A 16265-nucleotide genomic window follows, 5' to 3' on the forward strand; every position below is an offset into this window, starting at 1 on the left:
GGGATGTACCACTGCCTGGCTATAGAAAAATATTTTTAAATAGTTCTTTTTAACTACTCATAAATGGAAAAGAGTGACAGCTATATATGGATTCCAAATGAAGGTAATTTTGTTCCCCAAGAGACATTTGGCAATTTCTGGAAACATTCCTGATGGTCACAACTGTGAGGGTGCCACTAGTAATTTAGAACCAAAGGCCAGGAGGTCACTAAACATCCTACAATGCACGAGACAACCCACCATAAGAATTATCCAAAGAATTATCGAACCCCAAATGTCATTACTGCCAAGGCTGCGAAACCCTGCCATAATCCCACTTGTTTAAAATTGCTTGTTATTTTGGAAATTAAAATGACCAGGTCTAAAATTCAGTTTTTAATGCACTTTAAGATATTGTTCAGTACTTTGAGGTTTACACAAATTTATTTACATAAGTTAAAGCAAAAAAATTAACACATTAAAACATCTAAAAGCTTTATATTCAACATTTATATCACAATAAGTAGGAAAAAAGTTCTTCTAATTTTTACATATATACTCACACTTTCTCTTATTTGTGCATCTAGAAGATAGTTGTAGGGACAAAATATTATGTCAGCATCTTCTATTAGTTCTCGAGCCATGTAGTATGGACAGGCCTTTAGTTTCTTTCCCAGGCTGACAAGTTCCTCTATATCCCAGGCTTCAGACATCCCTTGGAGAGTCTGCAGTGTGTGTTGATTACTAACTTTATGAACACCATGATAAAAATAGCAGGATTTTCCCTAAAAACAAATGTGCATAACTGAAATGTGATCCAATATTGGAATAAAAGGCATAAAATCAGTTCATCTCAGAATTTTAGAAATTTTCAAGCCATAAGACTAAGATTTACAGAGAAAACAGATAACACCATATCTAAATCACAATCATTTTAAAGAATCTCTATTAGTTGACTTAGATAGAATTCCAGATTAGTAGAGCTCCAGATTCCTTAAATTGAGAAAATATTTTTAAAATATGTTAGTTGTAGCTTTGTTCTGATTAAAGTGATGTTAGGCATAAAATATTTCTGAAAGAATACATAGAACAATGGTATCATTGGTTATTTCCAAGGATGAGAACTACGGAGAGATTTTTCTTCTACCTTTTTGCTCTTATTCAATTTTGGACCATGTGACAGTATTGTTTATTCAAATATAAATAAGGAAGGAAGGTAGTTGAGAAGGTTGGAACCTGGTGGGGGGAAACTCAGAAAATACAAAAGAGTACTCCCCCAAATCACCTACATTTTCAATAATTCCATCACTCAAATAATATACTATTAACATTTTTTTTTTTTTTAAGAGACAGAGTCTCACTTTATCGCCCTCAGTAGAGTGCTATGGCATCACACAGCTCACAGCAACCTCCAGCTTCTGGGCTTAGACAATTCTCTTGCCTCAGCCTCCCAAGTAGCTGGGACCACAGGCGCCCGCCACAACGTCCAGGTATTTTATGTTGCAGTTTGGCAGGGGCTGGGTTTGAACCCACCACCCTTGGTATATGGGGCCAGCGCCCTACTCACTGAGCCACAGGCGCCACCCCTATATTATTAACATTTTGATTTATTTCATTTCCTATTTCATATGTATGTGCATACATAAGGATATTTCTACAATGTGACCCATCATTAAAATACTCAGAACAAAGTAAATTTTCCCTAGGCATTGAAGATTGCTAACGATCTAGCCACAATAAACATTTCTATTCTTTTTCTTACTCACCACTGTATTAACGAGGATATAAAACTAGATTCACTTTTTTTTTTACTCTATTTTATTAAAAAATCATATCAGGAAAAAATTCTCATATCACTTTTTTTAACTGCTGCTCAGATATGTACACTGAAATAAGGTGCCACAGTTGATTAATGGTTTTCTTATTCCTGGGCATTTAGATTGTAACCAATTTCTGCTTTATAAATAATGCTGTAGTGAACATTCTTATGCCAATTTCTAAACATTTTCTTAGTGTACATTTTTAGAAATGGCATTAGGAGACCAGAAACTATGAAGTATTTTTATGCTTCTTGAAAATATATAATAACCAAAGTATTCCCCCGAAACTAACCATTTTGTATTACCCTTTTCCCACCTCCTTATAATAGTAATATCTTTTATCGTGTTTGTCTTTTCAAAAGGTGACAAATAGAATCAAAATAGAATCTTGCCTTGATTTGTATTTTTTAGAGTTTCTAGCAAAGTTTAAAACAGCATTTTAAATATTCTAACAAGGTTTAACAGTGATTTGTATTTCTTCTTTTATGTTATCTACTAATATTCTGTCACATTCTATTATTAGAAATAAAAAATTTCATCACACTCATTAATAAAAAAATAAGATTTAGGTTGGGCACAGTGGTTTACACCTCTAATCCTAACACTTAGGGAGGATGAAGATTACTTGAGGCCAGGAGTTCAAGACCAGGCTGAGCAAGAGCAAGACACCTATCTCTATAAAAAAAAATAGAAAAATTAGCCAGTCATGGTAGCATGTGCCTGTAGTCCCAGCTACTTGGAAGGGTGAGGCAGAAGAATTGCTTGAGCCCAAGAATTTGAGGTTGCAGTAAGCTATGCTGAAGCCACTGGACTCCAGCCTAAACAGCAGAGACCTTGTCTCAAATTAAAAAAAAAAAAGTCAGGGTGGCGCCTGTGGCTCAAGGAGTAGGGCACCGGTCCCATATGCCAGAGGTAGCGGGTTCAAACCCAGCCCCGGCCATAAAAACCACAAAAAAAAAAAAAAAAAGTCAATAAGGCAGCGCCTGTGGCTCAAAGGGGTAGGGCGCTGGTCCCATATGTGAGATGGCGGGTTCAAACCCAGCCCCAGCCAAAAACTGCAAAAACAAAACAAAAAAAAAGTCAATAAAACCCAGTCCTAGCAAGAGTATTTTATATACTATTAAAAATGTATAAAATTTGGCTCGGCACCCATAGCAGTGGTTACAGTGCCAACCACATAAACTAAGGCTGGCGGGTTCAAACCTGGCCTGGGCCAGCTAAACAACAAAAATGACAACTGCAACAAAAAATAGATGGGTGTTGTGGCAAGTACCTGTAGTCCCAGCCACTTGGGAGGCTGAGGCAAGAGAATTGCTTAAGCCCAAGAGTTGGAAGTTGCTGTGAGCTGCGACATAACAGCGCTCTACCGTGGGTGACATAGTGAGATTCTGTCTCAAAACAAACAAACAAAAAGAGTTAGATTTGCCTATATGCTGATGTGTTAGGCTCTCTAAAGTTAAGTCATAAGAAAAATAGATGTTGAATAATGTATATATAATGACTAATTTCATGTAAATTGTTTGTAAAGACTACATACACATATAGCAAATTTGTATAGCAAATACTTTTTTAAAATGTTATAATATATATAAAAGTTTACAGTGGTTTCTTGAAGGATTAAGGAGATGGAAGAAGCTAGAGACAGAGTCTCTTTACATTTTATGTGTTTCTATAATTTTGAGTCTTCTAACCACAGTATTACTTTGGTTTTCCAATTGTCATTTGGGACTATGTGGTAGAACAATGAGCAATTTTATTTTGTTAATTCCATGTATCTACTTTAAAAATGTGATTTTGAAATAAAAATAGTTCTCTTTACCAGATTTCTATCCTTAATATGTCAAAACAACTAAATATAAGATATATAAATTAAATGTATGTATTTTTATCTGTGAACTGTCCAAAAGAAGAATTTGTTTTCAAAACATACATACATCAGTATGTACCCAGAAATTGCTAAAAACAGAGTAAATCATCATAACCTATAAAAGAATTTCAGCAAAACAAAGGACAAGGCATGAAAAGCTCAGGACCACTTCTGCTTCAGCTCTGTTTTCAGTCATGTCAAGGAAAACTACATGTTGATCCTCGAAAGTATTACAAATGAAAATTAGGAGGAAAGGGGTTCACCTAACTATATTTATTTACTTCATTTTCTACATTGTTCACTTGCTTTGTGGAACCTTTATTCTTTTTATCTTTTATACTGTGTTCACGTCCCCATACCTCATTGCCACCTTTTATTTTTATTTCTAGTGTAATCAAAGTAGCAAGAGACCAGGAGTTAGGAAACCTGGGTTTTGCTTCCTCCTTTCTTGCTAATTACTTGTCTGCGCAAACTTCAGGGCCCATTTTTTTTCATATGACTAGGTATCAAAGGACAGTTGAACCCCAAGCCTTGTTTTTGAGACAGTCTCGCTATGTCACCCTCAGTAGAGTGCCATAGTGTCATAGCTCACAACAACCTCAAACTCTTCAGGTTAAGCAATTCTCTTGCCTCAGCCTCCCAAGTAGCTGGGTCTACAGGCACCCGCCACAGTGCACAGATATTTTTTTGTTGCAGTTGTCCCTGTTGTTTAGCAGGCCCAGGCCAGGTTCGAACCCGCCAGCCTTGGTGTATGTGGCCAGTGCCAAACCACTGAGCTTTGGGCGCCAAGCCAAACCCCAAGCCTTTTAAGATTCCTTCTGACTAACTTTTCCATCTCTAAAGTTCCTTCCAGCTCTAAAATTCTATGGTTTTCAATATTCAGAGTTAGGTGGAGATGTACCAATTATTTTTCATACAGAATTTGATAGCAACTAAGTTTAATAATTTGACATTCACATTCACTATCTCTTCATTCCAAACATCTCCTATACAATTCTAAAAGCTTATCTTTATAGAAAATTAAGGTGGCGCCTGTGGCTCAAGGAGTAGGGTGCCGGTCCCATACGCCGGAGGTGGCGGGTTCAAACCTAGCCCCGGCCAAAAACAAACAAACAAAAAAAAACAAAAAAAAAAAAAAGAAAATTAATACCAAAGTGCCTTCCAAAGCTATGATTAACTGATAGTTCTCATTTTAACAAAATATAAATGTTCTAAAATAATTTTTTTAAATTGTCATTCTCAGGTCTAGTTAAAATGATTATTTCTTAATTGAAACAAAAATTAACTTTTAACAGCTACATGCATACTTTTCCAGAATTAAGAGCACTTTAGTAAAAGAAATAGTGAACAAAAACACATGTGCTTTCTGATCAAGCCAAAAAATCAGAAGGTTTACACTTTAAGGGCAGTTAGAATGACACTCCTGTGCATGCTGATAGGAAAACCAGAAAAACTAATCCATTTTAACAGTGTAACACAATCCAGAGAGGAGCCTGTCAATTGAAGCCTTATCTCACTTTAAACTCTTTCATTCAAACTGTCAGTTATCTAATTTATCATTTCGCTTTGGTAATTCAACCACGGTTAAACATAGACACCTATGGTGACTTTGTAATTGGCCCTCATTACAATACCAAATTACTCAGAGGGCTTGGGAACAAGAAAAAGAATGTTCATGTATGCCCATGAGGTAAGCGTTCTGAGGCAAAATTAGGTAAGGGCAAATCACAAGCAGGTATTTTCAATTATTTATAGTACTAATATTCAAAAATAAAATAATTATTCACTTTAAGACAAACTAAAGTCCAATGAAAAATTCTGAACATTGAAGTCTATTTAATTACTTGCTTTTTTTTTTTCCATTGAGATAATCCACTCTCGTAGCTCATCAAAGGCTGGAATTCCTTCTGCCTCGACTCTCCATTAGCTGGGACTGTAGGTATACACCACCACTTTTGGTCAATTTTTTTTTTTGTCTCTATGTTGTCAGGCCAGTTCTGAATTCTTGGTCTCAAGTGATACTCCCACCTCAGCCTCCCAAAGTGCAGGGATTACTGGCAAGCCACTATGCCTGGACTTTTAATTTTACATGATTCAAACTTAGAAGAGTAAAGATCAATTAGAATAACCAGCACTATAGGAGTCTAGAAGATCACATAAAATTAGACTATTTGTCTTCAATACACAATCTTAATCTTAATTGCTTTAACCAATATATGTGCTTTTTCCAAATATATAGTAATTTTCCTAATAAGAAAAAGATAAATAATGACAATGTCAGCAAGTCTTCTTGCGTAGGTTACATAACCAAAAAAGAAATTTCAAGCATTTGAGGCCTTCAGCAGATCAGTTAGTCACTATGGAAAAAGATCTACTTAAGCATGAAATTTATGAAGTTTTACCATGATGAGCTTTTTTTCCTTATTATTTTTTGACACTTTAATATTTTCATCTCTCCTTAAAGAAAAGCTTTTTAATCTATAGAATGAAGGTATTTCACATTTCTTCAGTTAGTTAGAAAGAACTTAAATAGAACTAAAAATGACTGTCGATTCAATAGTGTTTTTGATTCACTAATTCTATATTTTCTTGTTGGCTCTGAACAAGTTACTTAAGTTTTTCCTTTGGAGCCCCTTACTACTTATACTTTGTAATCTCATATTTTAATAACCATGAAAAGTATCTTTTAAATATCCCTAAATAAAGCTCAAATAAATTCTCATCTAATAAAAGAAGGCATTAAGGAAGAAAAGCATAATACAAAATAAAGTATTAGCATTATACGGTAGGAGGTGGTACATCCTGAAAGAAACTCTAGGGGCTGTTTTGTACTTTTCTGGGTATAGCACCAATTCTGTTTGATAAAACACTAGTGAAAGACAAAGTAACTTTCAAAATATATCAAAACAGCATTCGTCATTTTATATACTATCAATTTATGGTTTACTGAGTTCTAGGTCTAATTTCAACTCTAATTTTAGAGTGAAGTAGTTATCATACCAGAATACAGACTCCCAAATGCTGTCCAAAAAATTATTTAAAAATCATTTAAGTCTTTAGTAAGAAAGACTTGTTTTCTATTTCCACCTACCCAAAACTCAAAATATTCTAAATTCTTTAAAAATTTTCAAAACCATGATATTTTTAAAGTTAATAATTTAGGAAAAGTCTTAGAAGTTTGTGCTGATAGAATTATAAGATAGAATAATTATATTTCTAATTCAGTCTATAAAACACTTGAAAATTTGCTCAGAGAGCCTAAATATTTTCTTTTGAAGTTTTTAAATATGTAAAGTATATTAGACCTTTTAGGCCTAAATCATTTAAACACTTTAAAGCTTCTCATATGACATCCACATTTGACTATTGTTTGTTAAAAGAAGGAAGTAAGAAGATACCTGACTACAATGGAAATTAATTTCAAGGAATTAAAAATCTCCAAGTTTTAGTACCAAACCTCATAATTTTAAACTTGACTAAATATTTTCTTATGCTAAAAGTATTTCATCTAGCAGTTTAATCTAATCAATACTAGCAGTTTTGATTTAAGTTATTTGATTACCACTAGAAATGTACATATGAAAATATTGAATAACTTGAACATTTTCAGCTTAATTTTTTCTCCAAAACAAAATAACTCTACTCACATTTTTTCCATCCAGCAATTCCATGCACTTTTCATTTCTATTGAAGTTGCCGACTACTTCAGGATGAACACAAGTATGATCCCTGCTGGAAAGAATAGTCATTGGGACCCCTGAGTATGCTGTCCTCCGGAGCTCTTTAGTAATCTGAGCAATCTGCTTGTGTGTGCGTGTCCCAAAATATATTTTAGGTATCTTGAATTTCCCCCCATGATCCTTCTTAGTGGTATTTGAAGATTCTTGACAATTTCCTTGTTTAGTAGAACAGCACTTAGAACAGGAGCCAGGGGGCTATAACAAAGGAAAGAAAAGATAACTAGAATCTAAAACTTTTATTTAAAAAAAGTTAGCTAATGTCTCATGGAATCACATTCTATAAATAATCACAGTGGTCAAAAGAGAGAAAACTCAAGATATTATAGTATCTAAAACTTGCCATTAAAAATAAAACTACAAATTGTATTCCCTATTTTAAAAGTTATAAATGATGTTCCCATATTTATATTCTTTCTAACATAACACTCCAACTTTCTAATTCAAAATATTTTAAGACCATTTTTAACTCACTTCATAAATTATAAAAAATGATAAGACAAAGTAGAGGACAATTTTAATTTTTGCTTAAGTTTCAAATGAACTTATGACATTACAGTTTAGAGTTGATAGTTTCAAACCAGCATAGCTCATTCAAATATCCCATAATACGCCAATATTTTCCAAAGAATTTTAAATATGGTTTACAAAAAGAATTATCAAGTTCTTTTTTGTAGAAAAAAACTATCTAAACTATCACTAAAAAACAAAAAAAGAGAAGAAAAAGTTCTTCTCTAACAAATGTATGAAAATGAATGCAAAATAATATTTAATAGTAAAGGCAGGTTGCTTGTATGGAACAAATATATATCTGAAATTCAATTACCTGTCATAGAATGCAAACCCAACAGTAAAATTATCCAGGACTGCTTATCCTGGACAATTTCACTCATAGTTCAGTTTCATAATTGGAAGAGTTATATAAATGTCTCCTCACGCAAACTATATAGAACATCATGAATATATTCTAATATTTACCTGATTTTCCTGTCTTGTGTTCTAAACTCTCAAATACAAAAAGGGTGAATGCTGTATGTTAGAACTCACAGGTTTTTAAATACTACTTTCTAAGCCTCAATTATTACTACACCAAATGAGACAGAAAGAAGACTTAACTTACGGAAATACTGCAAAATGGTTAATTTACACCAGTAGTTACTGATGGAGAAAAACGGTAAATAGCATCAACGGTAAATACAACTTAAAAATTGTATACTGGAGAGTTTTAGTTTAGTAGAACAAATACTCTACTTGACTGGAGTTTTTTTTTTTTTTTTAATTATAATCAGTAAGATTAGCCTTCATAAACAAACGCTAAGTCATAGCATGTTACACCACAATACTGGGGATCAAGCTGTCTTTTAGCCTCAACTCAGTGGAAAAGCAAGTTCAAATTACTCTCAGTCTCTCTCAACCTTGTCCGCCATTAAATATTACAATACATGATAGAATGGATGTAAATGTGACCCTTCTGGAGCTGTCATTCACTGGGATAAAAGGTTCACTGATGTGCCAAATAAACAGTCAGTCAAAGCAGATAAAGTTACAGCCATGCTGGAATTGTTACTTTCTCCTATCAGGTTGCCAGTAACAGCAGATTTCATTACTGAGTGCTGCCACATTAAATAGCCAGTTCCAAATATCCTGCCTTCTATATTGAATAATTACGTATTCACTAAAAGGATAAAAAGAAGAATTATGAATGGGGCTCTTGTCAACAGTGAGGCAGGAAACAGCTGACAAGTGGTTTATGTTACATATGTTGCAATTTATAGTCACACAGAAAATGGAATGCAAATTATATCATTCTATTTGTGGCTGAATTCTTTTTGGCCTTTGCAATGATTGCATTAATTAATTAACATACTAAAAGAATTAGGATAACTCTAGGTAGCAGAATTGGTTTACTTTTTATACCTTCAATCTTTTCACTCAATTACACTATTTTTCTTCCTAATAATATGGTAAATTCACTTGAATATTCGAACACTATGGCCCAGTGCATAATTATACATATATTATATCCAAACTATAGAGTAATCCAATAAAGTGGTCTTTTTTTAAGGCTTGGAAAACCTACTTTTAGACATAACACTTTACAACATCAATTCTACTTAAAAGTTTACCAACTATTCCTTTTAATGCCATACTTTTTTTTCTGACCAAAAAATTCAAACCATATAGAAGTATACAAAATAAATAACCCATCACAAATAATTTCCCCTGGAAGGGATAATCTTATACAGTTTTATAACCAGATGGTCTGTATGCAAACTTTCTAATTTTTAAAAGGGGTGAATTTGGCACTAAAATTTAAATGAATGTTGTTCTGCTCATCTTAAAAATGTCATACCAGTCGCGTACTAATAAAAGTAAAAGATCAAGATCTAGTTTCAGAAAACTTTTCTCGCTAGAGTTGGTTTATTTAGGCACCTTAAGTTTGGTTTTACTCCACAATTCAGAATATTAAAAGCCACAATTAATTTTACATTAAACACATCCTTCTTTGTTTTTCAAGTTTTAAAATGATCTGAACTAATTATACTACCTATAAATATCAGGTAGATTTCTCAAGAAGACAGTTTCAATGGGTGGTTAGACAAGTAGAGTAGAAGACAGAAATAAAGAAAGCTGATTCTTTTTCCTTCGCATTATTAAAGAGAAATTATTTCTTCAGAAATGATTAAAGGATTTGATACAATCATATTTGAAGACAGAAAAATTGACTGTGGCAGTATACCAGAGCCTCAAAAAGACATTTATTTAATAACAAAAGAGAATTGCATGTACCAAAATCAGCAACTTGAAATGCAGTGAGATCCTGCCTTCTGAACAATAGGACAGGAAAGGAAAATGCTGTCAGAAAATTAGACCAAGGAAGGATTATGATAAAAGTAATGACAGGAGATCATAGTATCCAATTAATAAGCTAACTTTATGGCCTTTCACTAAAACCTTTTTTTTAATTTATTTATTATTATTATTATTATTATTATTATTATTTGTAGAGACAGAGTCTCACTTTATGGCCCGCGGTAGAGTGCCGTGGCATCACACAGCTCACAGCAACCTCCAACTCCTGGGCTTAAGTGATTCTCTTGCCTCAGCCTCCCGAGTAGCCACTAAAACCTTTTGACCTAGGGGGTCTTAAAACAATTAGAGTAATAAAATTAAATAATTTTATATCATTTATTAAATATGCCTTCTGTTAACAAATGATCGTGTTTATCTTTCATAAGGATGCTTTCCTTTCCCTTTTGCTCTGTAAGTGTACAGAGATTGCAATAGAAAACTGGAGAACAAATTTAAAAGTATTCATTCATATCCAATATATCTGAAGATCAACAGACAAAATATAAGGAGTGGGAGGGGGTGAAGAATAAAATCTTGTCTATTGGGTGCAATGTACACTATTCTGGTGATGAGCACACTAAAAGTCAGCATTATACAATTCATCCAAGTAATAACACTGTATCCTCTAATATTTTGAAATAAAAAATTATTTAAAAAAACATACAAACAAAAACCCCCAAAACACATGGGCTGTCAACGCTAAGACCTGTGAGTGCTACATTCAGTGGCAAAATCAATCTCTTTAAGACATGGCTTCCTCTCTATACCTAGAAACTGTTCAGAGTCCTTTTACTTCAATAAAAAGTAAGAAAATACAACCCCAAATATATCATCATTTAAAGAGAAAAATAAGAGATAAATGTCGATGTGACTGCTATAATATTTCCACATTCAGGGCTTAATTGTTTAAAAATACGTTTCAAATGCATAATAACCAAACAGTTCTTAGAAGATCAGCAAAGACTTTTAGAAAATTTTCCTCCTATTAATAAATTCTATGTATTCCTTCTCTTATCCTATGATATAGAGACATAGTTAAATTCTTTGGAAGGATGAAGGATTAAAAGATTTGATCTTGAGAGAAAGGCCAATTGCTAAGTCTTTGCCACTATTTCTTTCCCAAAGTTATCATTATAAGTTCAAATAGCAACATGCTACAATGTCAACTTCTAAAGTTTCATTAATTATCTCTAAACGTTCCCCACCAACAGAAAAAAATCTTATCCCCCCAAATTTGAAAAATAAAGTGAGCATGGTGAATAAATATTTTAAAAAATGAAAAATGATAAAGCAATAGTTAAAATTAATTTCATTGCCAGAAACAAAGTTACTTTGCTAACCATAAATCAGGGAACTTTCTAAAAGGAAGCTATAAATTGAATTCTAAAAGCAGGCATAAAAGTATATGTTTGATATGAAAAATAAGTGTATATAAAGAAGTAGAGAGGAAGAGGCTGAACAGAAGCTATTTGAATGAACCAGAGGGAAGACTAGGTCAATGAAAACAGTGAGTTGTGTTTTCCATAGCTTTCCACATGTGCGTATATTGCCTTTCCAACTACACTAAAAAGTCCTTGAAGACAGAAACTATGCCTTACATTTCTTTATATAATTGATTCATTGAGCATGGTGTTTTGCACATAACTGTACCTTAATTTTTTTCTAATTGATGGACTTCAACTAAATGTTCATGAATCAGCTACTATACCCATGTATCACATTTTTAAAATCTGACATGTTTAAATGATGTCCTGATTTGAAGTGCTGCACATATAAGAAAGTTACTTCAAAATCAAACAATTAGCTTTTCAAAGAAAAGTATTTGTTACTTTTCAGAGACAAAGAAAAATCATCATATGCTATATTTGAGTCACTTTAGTTGTGAGTGACAAACACATATCCTGATAAGTTCATTGTTAATAATAACGACCATTTATTAAGACTATCCTAGTGCTAAGCACTTTTCATGTACTATCTCATTTCACTCACTCACTCTTTCAAGAAACATTAGAATGCTTGATATATTGAGCCACGTAGAAGACAATGACAAGGGCTGCCTCATCTCAGCAAAGAGTGCTTTACTCTTTAATCACTCTACAAAGCATACTTTCTGGAATTTATCAATTATCAGTATCACTCATAAATTAAGGAATTGCTTAAAGTTAGTTCTAAGTCCATTATTTTCTGAATGTAATTACAAAATATTCTTAAGGGTAAACTATAAACTTTACTTCATAAAAATCACTTATACTTACTAGCTGACATTTAAATCAAATATTTCTAACAAGATCCATGTTCTATTCCACAAGGGAAAAAAAAGCAAAAATTTTCACTTAAAGGACTCATAGAGCAAGAGTCAGGAAACCTTTTTTGTAAAGGCCCAGAGAGTAAATATTTCAGGCTTTGTGGGCTACAGGGTCTCTGTTACTACATAAGAAATTATCTTTTAGGATCCAAATGTAGGGAAGGATTTCTCAAAACAATAAACCAAAATGGCTAAAAACACAACTTCATTAACATGTAAAATACTTCTATTTAAAAAGACATCTTCTTGAACAAGCATCACATGTACTCAGTACTTAATTAGAAACAGTAGATTAGTAACTACATGCTCATGTGAGAGAAAAACTCAATTAAATTCAAGTAGGGGGAAAGGGACTGAGTATATTACATGGGCATATTCCTACCCTATGAGTATATTACATGGGCATATTACACACTTCCTGGGTAAAGGGCACAACTACAACCCAGACTTAAAGTCTTACTAAAGCAAACTGTGTAACCTAATCATATGTACCCCCATAGTAATCGGAATTTTTTTAAAAAGACATCTTCCTAAAAAAAAAAAAAAAAGGTAAAAGGGCAGCTGATACTTTGAGAAGTTATTTGCAATGAATAAAAGCAACTCAGCATCTGTGCAGTGGCTCACCCCTGTAATCCTAGCACTGGTGGAAGCCAAGGCAGAGACCAGCCTGAGCAAGAGCTAGACTCCATCTCTACTAAACATAGAAAAAAATTAGCCAGGCATTGGTGGCACAAGCCTGTAGTCCCAGCTACTCCAGAGGCTGAGCCAGGCAGATTGCTCCAGCCCAGGAGCTGAGGTTAGCTGTGAGATAGACTGATGCAGTGGCCTAGCCTCAGACTGTGTCTCAAAAAAATAATAATAAAATAGATTTAAGTTATATGTATATGAGGGTCAGTCTCCATAACATATAACTTAAATCTATTTGAGTGACTTCAGTTACACATTCCAGGAGATTGGCAGTCTGTTATAATCAGAATCTGAACTTTAGAGCAGGCTAATTTACAGCGATGGGATGAAGAAATATACTGAAGGTCAGTCTCCATAACATATAACTTAAATCTATTTTTAAAAGACAAACCCTATGAAAAGCCAAGAACAGACAAACAACAGGAAAGAAAAGCTGAAAACCTAATAAGCATCTGAAAAGATGTGCAAACTAATGCTCAATTTCATTAGTAATTAGAAAAATGCAAATTAAAACCATAATTAGATTTCACTTTGCATTCACCAGATTGGGTATTGGAAAGAATATGAAACAACTCTCATAAACAGATTTGAGTATAAGTTTGCACATACATATTAGAGAGCAAATTGGTGATCCATATGAAATCAAAGATACATATACTCTTTGACCCAGCCTGACACTGTTAAGTATACATGCTAGAGAAACTCTTGCACATCAAGAGAGATACAAGAGGAACATTAATTGCAGCACTATTTTAACAGTGAGGAAAACAAGCTCAGTGTATCAACAGAATGGATAAATAAATTGTAAGGTTTTTTCTAGCTAATGGAATAACATATAAAATGAAAAATATGAACCAGAGTTGCATATATTAACATAAGTATGAAAAAAAATGTTGCGCCAATTGAGTATAACTTAAATAAAATTTTATTCTCCCCATAGAAGTCCAAATAAATTGATGATAGAAATAGAAAAAGTTTAGGTTGAAAATGAGGAATTGCTACTATGGTAGATAATTTTTACAGCTAAGAATTGTCATCAATAGCATACCTGAAAAATTCTAGAAATGCTGCAAAAGAAACATAACACAGCAAATTATACTCTATTCTGGTTTCACCTCAGTTATTTAATGCCTAAAAAAATAGCTTTCATCATAACCCCTCCTCACCAAAGTTTTCAACCTAATTTACTAGGAAACAGATTCTTCAGTTAGGGTTCATAGACTATTACAGAGGGTTTCAGATCATCCAGAAATGACAGAAACAATTTTGTATGCATTTTTGGAAAGTGAATCTATAACTTTCATCAGGTGCTCAAAGGGGATTGTGACTGATTTGAATAAGAATTTTATTCCAAAATTTATGGAAATAGCATTTTCTTTACAACCAACTTGGCCAGACATTTATTCTGTAAAGGGATAAATAAGTTGATAGTCAAAAGAAGATAATTTTATAAAGGCTCTTCCACAGCTTGTAAACTCATCTCTATTTAAATGTTTGTTAATCACCTAACATTAACTTAAGGCTAAATATTTAGATAGTTCACTAACATATTTTTCTAACTCCATTTTATAGATAAATCTAAAAGAGTTCTTCAAGTTGCTATAAAATACACAATAAATTTGTGAAGTTAAAATTCATAATCTTAAAACAAAGCTTTAACAGAATCATTTTCATCTACTATTTAAGTGAACAAAAAGCAAAATAGCGCCCCTTTTTAATTTCAAAAAGTCACGTACATAAAATGCTAATAGAAAAAGGACAATCAACACAGAATTACACAATCTTTGAGATGTAAAAAAAAGGATTATTAATCTTTATCGACAATCTTCTGTTGTCCAAGGCATCTAAAAAGGTACTGAATGCCTGTTGTGCAAAATCACACATAAGTACACACTCTAGTAAGACAGCAAAAGTGACTTAACTATACCTTTTCAAGTATTCTTTTTAAAAAAAATTCAAATAGTAGTACTCTACTGCCACTTTCATGATTAAACTGCACAAAGCAGCTGTTTATCCACTCACTCACAGCAACCAGCAGGTGAACCTCATTCAATATTTATCACAGGCTTTCACAGATCACTGCTAACTAGGCAAACGTTTTAATTAAGCTGGAACATGCTTCAAAGAGCTCATTCAAGATGTCAATCAGCAGGTAAGGGATCAGATACAGTGTCAGGTGAGAGTGTGTAATACAAATCCACAACTTTCTTCATCCATCGCTGTAAATTAGCCTGCTCTAAAGTTCAGACTCTGATTATAACAGACTGCCAATCTCCTGGAATGTGTAACTGAAGTCACTCAAATTCTATTGTGAAGGTTGTAAGCAATATGTTAAACTGCAATGGGCTAGCACATTAAGACAGATCCTTTTCACGGTTGTTTTTTGATACCATAAGTGTGTGTTACCCTACTCTCCACTTACTGTTTACTTTCTTGCCTAGTGTAAATGGGAATTCCTTAACACAGTTGCCCCAGTTTCTGAAAAGTCTTTATTTCAGCAGAATTAATAAGAATTCTCACTTTAAGAACAAGCATTATAAGGACAACTGGCCTGCCATAAAGCAAAAATTCTCCTGATATAATACCACTTTACACAGATTAGATTATAACAGTAAGTCTCGAAGTAGTGATGAATGATACTGACCAACTTAAAGAAAATACCCTGGGTCCTGGTTGTTTATAATAAAAAAAAAAAGGGAAAGGAATAAAGACTCAAGGAGAAGGGGAAATGGAAAGCTTTTCCTTACAAAAGAATACCAGCTAAAATTTGTAAATGGAATGATAGAATTATAAAAAGCATTTTGCAGCTCCCATATAATAACTGATTCAGGCAAGTTACACAAATGGATGCTAAAATCATTGGGTGACAAGTTGTTGGGGAACAGGATATTCACATCATCTCAAAGTAACACCCTATAGATTACTCATTAATCACAAAAGGAAAAGGTGCCTTTATAATGAAGAGACCTGGTAGTCACCACTTTAACCAAGTAGTAAAATTTAGTTTCAGCAGCAGA

General features: G+C 33.2%; 1 protein-coding gene across 1 annotated transcript in view; it reads right to left on the reverse strand.

Moving 5' to 3' along the window:
* The window catches only part of BRIP1 (BRCA1 interacting helicase 1), a 246786-nt gene that overhangs the window by 150619 nt on the left and 79902 nt on the right, over nt 1-16265 (reverse strand). The window contains exons 7-8 of the mRNA XM_053569091.1: nt 7314-7601; nt 543-764 (exon numbers count right to left, since the gene is read on the reverse strand). Of these exons, the coding sequence (XP_053425066.1) occupies nt 543-764; nt 7314-7601 (510 nt within the window). The remainder of the gene's footprint in view (nt 1-542; nt 765-7313; nt 7602-16265) is intronic.

Source organism: Nycticebus coucang, chromosome 18 (assembly GCF_027406575.1).
Source record: "Nycticebus coucang isolate mNycCou1 chromosome 18, mNycCou1.pri, whole genome shotgun sequence".
Lineage (NCBI taxonomy): Eukaryota > Metazoa > Chordata > Mammalia > Primates > Lorisidae > Nycticebus > Nycticebus coucang.